This window comes from Heloderma suspectum, chromosome 6, assembly GCF_057233095.1.
Source record: "Heloderma suspectum isolate Gila_16-S chromosome 6, 16-S_ref, whole genome shotgun sequence".
In the NCBI taxonomy this organism is placed as follows: Eukaryota; Metazoa; Chordata; class Lepidosauria; order Squamata; family Helodermatidae; genus Heloderma; species Heloderma suspectum.
This window is the reverse complement of record NC_139463.1, coordinates 73,302,427-73,310,558: the sequence shown is the minus strand read 5'-3', so window position 1 is coordinate 73,310,558 and position 8,132 is coordinate 73,302,427. Positions and strand designations below refer to the sequence as shown.

The following is an 8,132-nucleotide window of genomic DNA, read 5'->3' as shown; positions in this document are numbered from 1 at the left end:
ATCCTGTTCTCCCCTCTGCTCCCGTGGTATGTGCGATGGAGTTTCCTTAGAGAGGTAATCAAGGTGGCTGATAGAGAATTGGATTGATAAACAAATGGTGGGTGGGTGAGTGAGTGAGTGAGTGAGAAGAGGGGGGAGGGAGGGGAGGAGCCTCTCCCCCTCCTTGATTTACCCACCTACCAAGGATATAAACCCCTGGCTGAGAGAGCAGCGACAGAGGCATCAGCAAGAGGCAACTTGAAGATCACGGAGGCTGCCTGAGAGTCCTGCCATCCCTTTGCCATCCAGCTTTGAGCCTTCCTATTCACAGTGAGTAGCTGGGACAGGGTTGCAGAAAATCAGTGGGGAATAGAGAGTCCCTCTGCTCTGCTCTGCTTCTTTTCCCCTCAAAAAAGTTGCAGGGACTGGGGGAAAAGAGACAGGCTGAGGCAAGGCTTCATTTCTGAAACCTGCAGGCTAATTGTGCTTACTCAGGCGGGCCAAGCAAAACACGGCAGTGGTCCTGTGTGTTGAGGGGGAGTTCCATGGTTAATTGCGTAGAAAGGAGAGGGCGGACGATCTGATTTTGAAAGCAAAGGGGATGTACAGGCACAGAACCCTCCCTTGCCCATAGCTGAGCTCCCTGCAGCACCGTCTCTCCAGGCAGTGTTCACTCGAGAGGAAAGCCCTTGAGCAGAGGAGCAGCAGGGAGGTAAGCTAAGAGCCGGGGGAAGGTTCAGTTCCTCTCTCTTTAGAAGCACATCCCTTTTTGCTTTAAAATCCGATCCCCGTATCCCTTTTATTTGTGCGTATTGGGGCAAATCAGTATTTAAACACATTGAATTGCAGCCATGTCTAGTTCGGCTGTGAGCTGTAGGCCCTTTAAACATGCTCAGAGACACTACCCTCTTTGTCATTTCTGCATGTCTCAGGGCTAAGTCTTGGCATTTGTGTGTGTCTCCATGCTCTCCATTAGTGGGCCTGATGCAGATTGCCCCTTTCTCTCTGCTAACAGCAGCAGGGAAAGAGTGATCTCTGTATGAAGAAATCAGCGTGTCTGGGATTTGTTATCAGTGGGATGGGGCAGAGGGGCCACTGTTAAGGCCTGGTGGGAGGGGCTGCATGGGGTCCACAGGCTGCGGATAATGCATCCTGATAGAAGGCTTCTCCAGACGTTCTAAGGGATCTTCAGGTCTTTGAAGTCCAAGAGGCTGTGTTGGTCTCCACAGCATGGATTTCTCTTCTCCTGTTCTGCATGGGATTGCTCCATGGGAAAGGGTACTTTGCTGTCTCCAGAGCACTGTACAGGAAACTGCTGCCCAGACAAATCTCTAGTAAACATATGGCCAATTGGTGTTATATGCAAGAGCCACCGATTCAAATCCCAACACACTCCATTATCTGTCTACTTTCTTCAGAATCAGCACTTTATTATATCCCCCCTGTTTAGCTCAGTTTCAAGTTGTTTCCTGGAGTATTACCATCAGATGCTTGGAGGGACAGAAAACCAAACTGCTGAGGCAGGCTTCCCCAACCGAGTGTCCTCCAGATGCACTGGACTACATGTATGGTGGTTGGGGCTCATGGGAGTTGTAGACTAATATGTCTGTCTAGATTGGGGAAGGCTGTAAGCAGAGTCTTGACATCTGGGTTAAATGTATTCTAAAGGAAAAGTGGGCATGCAAGTGAGCCCAGCGTCTGGAGAATGAACACTTCACAGCAGTGTGACATACATTTAGGCAATTATGCCCACACACAAACTCTGGTGGTGTGTTCTTTCCCAGGCAGTTTAAGTAAGGCTGATGGTCTTGCTAGATTTCACCAAGTTAGTGATGTGTAGGACAGTTAACATAAAACTGGCTTTTTGGTGTGGGATTGGAAGCACTGGACACTTTAGCAGTGCTAAGCCAGTGGTACTTGATGAGTTTAACGCCGTTCACCTGCTTTTTACATTCTTGTCCCTCTTGTCTGTTTCTGCCTAGATGGTTGCCTGTATGAAGCCCTGGCCTCTCGTGATTGCCATGGCCCTGTGCATCTTGTTCTGTCTGGGCACCTTGGTGGACGCCTACCCTCCCAAGCCAGAGAGCCCTAGACCAGATGCTTCCCCTGATGAAATGGCCAAATACTTTGCTGATCTTCGGCATTACATTAACTTGGTGACAAGGCAGAGGTGTGTGGGGGTATGCATGTAGGTTTTAGGGGTGGTAGTGATGCTTTCTGAGTGTTTCTGTGTGCCTGCCAAGTGAACACATGCATAGGCTGGTTCTGATTTATGCATGCAATCACTTCCTATGAGGTGAGATGGCCAGACTCGCCACACAAACACACACATAGGGCATGTTGGTGAGGAGGAGAAAGACCGATGGCTGAAACTGTGTTAGATTTACTGGTACGCATGGCTGTCTTTGGTCACATAGCTGAAAGAAAGCCACTATGGGTCCTCTTTTTATATTACATCTGTCTTTAAGCTTGGACTATGTATATACTAAAATTTAGCTTTCCATCTGTTTGTGGAAGTACTTTGATCTCCCAGCCTGTGACTGAGTGTGCACATAAGTCAGTGAGGCCCAAGTACTTAAAAATAATAATATAGTTAACTACAGGCTTCTCTATACCTAGCTTTACATTCTGCAACTTTGCTGGGGCTTCTGCTTCCGGATTCTTTGCAGGATTATGATCTGCCCTTTAAATGCACTTCCTCCTTTTTTTCTGGGGCTTTTCTTTATCTGCAAGTTCTATATGTTTCATTATAAAGCCACCAGATGGCATTGTGGTATAGCTGCTGGTATAGCACAACTCCGTCATTACACATTGAGATTCAAATCACCATTTTTAAATAGCTCATTATCCCCATTACAAATTAGGGATGGGCGGAACACTTACCTGCCGTTCCAGCGGGGGAGGGTCCGCAGGGGAGGGGAGGCAATCCGTTCCTCCCCCCCAGAATCCTCTTTGGCTGGCTCCGCTCCTCAGCAATTCCGCAGAGCCGCCAGCCAGGTCCGAAGTGCCAGTGATATGGCTGCCATGCCGTATCGCTGGTTGAAGTGAGGGAACTGACTGTGGACACAAATGGCGTCCAGGACGCCATTTGAGGCCGTAAAGGCTTTAGTCCACAATCACTTCCCTTCAACTAGCGATACGGCATGGCGGCTGTATCGCTGGCAATCTGGAGCCGGAGGATCCGGCCGAAGAGAATTCCTCCTGGAGGCAGGGGTAAGTCTTCCATTCCGCCACGGACTCCAGGGGGCGGATTCTTTAGAATCCAGCCTCATTGGAGTCCGTGGCGGAATTCTCCCCCATCTCTATTACAAATAACACCCTGGATATTGTCACAAAGCATGGGAGAGGCTCTGGAGGTTGACAGCATCATGTAAAGGACCTGCAAACTTCTGTGAGTAACCAATCTCGATCATAGGATAAAAGTAGGGATGTCAGAGAATTTCGCCATGAATCTCGGGGAGGCCGAATGCCAGCGCATTCGGCCCCCCGAAATCGGTGGCAAAACGGTCTACCCCCCCCGCCCCCCCGGGACGGAACTTACCTTGGGCGAATCTCCCTGGCGGCAGCGGCTCCGGCAGCGGTTCGGCGGTGGTTTGCCTGCGGCGGCCAGTCTTCTGACCAGCTGCCACCGCCGCCATTTCCAAGTTAAAAAAAACAACAACGTGATAGGCTACATAAATGTTTACGTAGCCTATCACGGCTGAGTTAAAACAAAAAACCGCGCGTACGCAAATGGCGCCACCATTTGCATTCCTTATTTTGGCACGTCTAGTCTATGTAAACATTTACGTAGACTACGGTGAAAATAAGGGGAACGCAAATAGCGTAGACGCTACGTTATTTGCGTTCCCCTTATTTTTCCCATGGGCGCCGCCATTTGCATATGCGCGGTTGTGTGTTTTTTTTTAACTCAGCCGTGATAGGCTACGTAAACATTTACGTAGCCTATCACGGCTGACTGCAGGGACGCAAACGGCGGCGGCTATGGCCGCCGCCATTTACAGTCCCGGCCGGCCAGGATTCGCGGCGGGAGGGACGGGGCGCCTCCCCCCCGGCCAGAATTTCGGGGGGGAGGGACGGGGCGCCTCCCCCACCGGCCAGAATTTCAGGGGGAGGGACGGAGCACTTCCCCCCCACCGCGAATCAAATTTTGTCACAGGTAAGTGACTTTCGTACATCCCTAAAAGCCTTGTGTAGAGATCCCTAAGCGAAACCATCACTTCCTTGTTGGGGACATCTGTGGTCTATGCACAACTGTGTGCATGCAGAGTACAGTTCTTGATTTATTTATTTATTTATTACATTTTTATACTTCCCAATAGCCTAAGTTCTCTGGCCAGTTCACAACAACTAAAACAATACAATGCAAAACAATAAAATGTAAAACAATAAAATACAATATAAAAATTTTAAAGTTTTAAAACTACAGTATAAAAATAAAATAATCAAACAGAACCTAGGAGCAAAACAAAACATTCACAATATAGTACCAGATAAAAGCAAACTGAAAAACTAAAATGCCTGGGAGAATAAAAAGGTCTTCACCTGGCACCAAAACGAGTTGGCAGAGGCTGATGTATCCTGCCTCTTTTTAGGGAGTGAATGAGGAACCCAGCTGTAAAACACCCCATTAGCCACTTTCTTCATTAGTGTTGGCTGCCTGGAACAGTCCATTATCTCTCGTCTCTTAGAAACCTAATTGGAAACCAGATCCAGGAGGCCATTAGCAAGGGCTTGCCTCTCTCAGTTGGTTCCTTGTGTCACCCTGTCGCTCTTCTTGAGCTCCCCACCACCCTCCGCCCCAGTTGTGAGCTTGGACCTGGCTTTCTTAGGCTATGGAACACCGGCGCATCTATTCCTGCAGAAGCCACTAGAAGAAACTTTCCCCCTTCAAGCACAACCTCTCTAGGCTCCACCTATAAATGTCCACCTCTGTAAGCATTCCTGGATTTGAGGGTGAGCAGCAGAAGTACATTGTGTTCAATCAGTCAATTTATGTGACCAGTCTGTAGCTGATCAGCTGCTCTTCCCAGGCTAACTGGGATGTTCAAACAATTCTCTAATTGTTTCTTGGGTTGGAGCTCACATTTCCAATAGCATAGGTTCTTTCTTTTTGTTGTTATTGTTACTGCTGCAAGTGTATTGGCAGCTTGGCCACCATTGTGCATCTTCCACAATGCTGCCAGACTTGGCATCACTCTGGGGGCATCTCTACACCAGCCTAAAATCCTGCATTTAAAATGGGGCTTTCTGCTTCCGTTTTAAATGCAGGATCACAGTGACTCCCCTTTTCACCCGCTTCCTTTCCCCTCTCCTTCTGCCCCCGTATCTGAGCCTTCCCTTATCTTTCATTTATCTCGCTCCTCTTCTTGCTGCTTTTCCTCTTTTCATGGAGAAAACTGAAGCAGAACACAATGGGGTAATTTGATAGCTCGTGATCTGCGATCTATTTAAAAACGGAACAAAGGGCATTTAGCGCAGGAGACGCCTTGAACTATCGTGGCGTCAGGTAAAGAGCCCGCAAACGTCCGTGAAGGACCAATCTCAGTCACAGGATAAAAGCTCCTTGTGAGAAAGTCTGGGTCATTGTGGGGTGAAAATGGCAGCAAAAAATAAAACAGTGGAGAACATTTGGAGAAAATTCTGCAAAGTGGCTTTCTTTAGTGGAGTAGCGATGGTGAGAAAAAGAAAAATCTCAGAAGTTTTCTCAAAAAAAGTCTTCTGAGAAATTTTAGCTCAGCTCTAGTTCAAATACAGACAAGTCCCACAGGAATTGCTTGCACATACGCTCCGGGAGAGAGCGCAGGACAGTAAGGCCTGGCGTACTATGGTCCATGGGGTCATGAAGAGTCGGACACGACTGAACGACTGAACAACAACAACAACAACAACTCAGATTTTGTACTTGAATTACATTCCCAAACATTTTTGGCCAGTCCTTAGCGTATTGAATGAGAAGTACCAGGGCTCAGGTCTAAATGAAGTTCATACCTGAAAGTCTTTGCTCCTGATCTCAAATGTGTACAAGTGGGTGGTGGTTAGTAATAAGGGATTCAATCTGCACATGCTCAGGGGCATTCTCTTTTTTATCCTTAGTAAATCTGTTCCATGACTAAACCGTGAATTCCATGTGGGAGCCCTGGTTTGAAGCTGCCAGGGATTGTGGGTTGGGCGGGAAGAGGAATAAAAGCCCGGTCAGCCTTTTGCTTTCTCCAATGAACAAATAGGAGATCATTAGCTCAGATATTCACCCATTCCTTTCCCACCACAAGGTATGGCAAAAGATCCAGCCCAGAGACCTTGATGTCGGACCTTATTTTTGGAGATAGCAGCAGCAACAGTGACCACAATGGCAGACCACGGTGAGTCCAAGCAGTGCAAGGCATAATAATTTATATAGTGCAAAATACCAGCTAGAGCTGCATGCAAATAGCCTTTTCAAATTTGTGGGCAAACCGGGGGGACCATTTTACAGAATGTCTCCAAGGAGAAAGGTAGCCAGTAGCTTCTTGCTTTTTTCCAGCGGTGTTTGTGTGTTTTTTGCTACTGCTGCAAGTGGCAGCAGCAACTGTATTGGCAGCCTGGCCACCATTTTGCATCAAACACAGTGCCCCAGACCTAGCATTGTTCCAGGGCATTGAGGGAGTGGAGGAGGGGTGGTGAGGGGTGGGGTGGGGAAATGGCAGCAACCACCAGAAAACTGTGGAGAACATTTGGAAAAAGTCTGCAAAGTGGTCCTCTTTTTATGGGGGCTTGAGAAAAAAACATCTCAGAAGTTTTCTCAGAAGCAAATGTCTTCTCAGAAATTTCAGTTCAGCTCTACCAGCAATCTTGCCCAGAAGCCATATTTTCTGACCTGGAGTCTGTTCTTCCTAACCACCGGCACCACCCTTAAATGGAAAGGATTCTGCACCACCCTTAAATGGAAACCATCCCACCCAACCCAGAAGCAATGCCTTCTAGCCTGAGAACTGCAAGATTACTCAGAAATGGGGAATCAGAATTCTGCATATCTAGAGCCACATGACTTCCCCAAGCTAAACTGTAGGCACACCCAGGATAGTCCCAGGAAATCTGCAATATGGAGTCAGGGCTGTTCCTGACTACTCTTATGCATGGTTTTGTTTGTATTTTATGGCACTTATTCAGATTTAGAGCCCACCCTAGCCCAGAGGCCCAAGAATACCAATTTAAAAGGTATACACAAAATATATCATTGCTAACAAACCATTATTTCGGTCACCCTCCTTGTGCTTTGTGCCAGTGCTCTGGGTTGTGTGGGGTGGTGGATGATCTTACTTTTGGGGCTGGGATTCAAAGCAGATGGTGCTTTTGCTTCTTCCTCCAGCTCTGTGATTGCATGATTCTCTCTTTGTTTTCTCTAGGTTCGATGATTCCTACATGTGGTGACGACCTTCCCGTTCCTTGGTCAGTGGTCCACTGGCTGCCTCTTTTTAAACGTTCCAATCCTGTTGTGTCTTTTTGCATTTTTTAAAACAATCAAGCCTTGATCAGCTGAACCCTTTCTTTAAAGAGGGCCTGTCCCCTCCCCACCTCAATTTTCTCTCCGGTACTGAGGCTTGGGAAAGAATTTCTCTGGGGTTCCCCCCCCCCTCTACAATAGCATTACAATGAGGCCATGCCTCCTTCTTCCTGCAAGCCAGCAGGGGGTGTGGCAAAAGATCTTTGTGCCCGGGGGCAAGGTGGGGTGTGTGTGTCTTTGGTGGTGGCCTAGGTTGTATTTGTAGTGACGTCTGTGTTGACTCACCAGTGCAAGACCCCACTATGTCCACTCCGAGCTGATCTTTGTTTTATACATCATTTTATGTGTGCGCGCGCATGTGTGTGCGTATGAATGAGTGTATGTGTAAATGTATGTATTTTTGATGAATTCTCTCTGCATCCACAATAAAAAGCAAGTTTAATGGAGAAGACTATTGGAAGTTTCCCTTTTTTTTTAACCCATCTCAAGTGGCATGCTCTTTGGGTGTTGGGGATGAAAGGACAAAAGGAATGACCCAAGTGGACCACAGAACTGTAAACTGGGAAGCAGTAACTATGGAGCCATTCAATACAAACTCCCATTTTTGGACAGGGTATCAAACACTGGAAGCACCCCCTCCCATACACACACCCCATTTCCCCAAACTTTT

General features: G+C 47.6%; 1 protein-coding gene across 2 annotated transcripts; it reads left to right on the top strand.

Annotated features, from left to right (window-relative positions):
- Nucleotides 1-215: 215 nt before the first annotated feature.
- Nucleotides 216-7,916, top strand: LOC146341167 (goannatyrotoxin-Vere1-like). 2 transcript variants are annotated; one of them, XM_084808280.1, is made up of 4 exons: nucleotides 216-309; nucleotides 1,962-2,149; nucleotides 6,252-6,341; nucleotides 7,365-7,916. In XM_084808280.1, exons 2-4 carry the CDS (start codon nucleotides 1,962-1,964, stop codon nucleotides 7,387-7,389), a joined length of 303 nt encoding a protein of 100 aa, XP_084664406.1. In that variant the 5' UTR covers nucleotides 216-309; the 3' UTR covers nucleotides 7,390-7,916. The 2 variants fall into 2 exon arrangements, with proteins under 2 accessions (XP_084664406.1, XP_084664407.1); XM_084808281.1 differs by lacking the exon at nucleotides 216-309 and adding an exon at nucleotides 606-691 and having other exon boundaries at nucleotides 7,365-7,915.
- The last annotated feature ends 216 nt before the right edge of the window (nucleotides 7,917-8,132 follow it).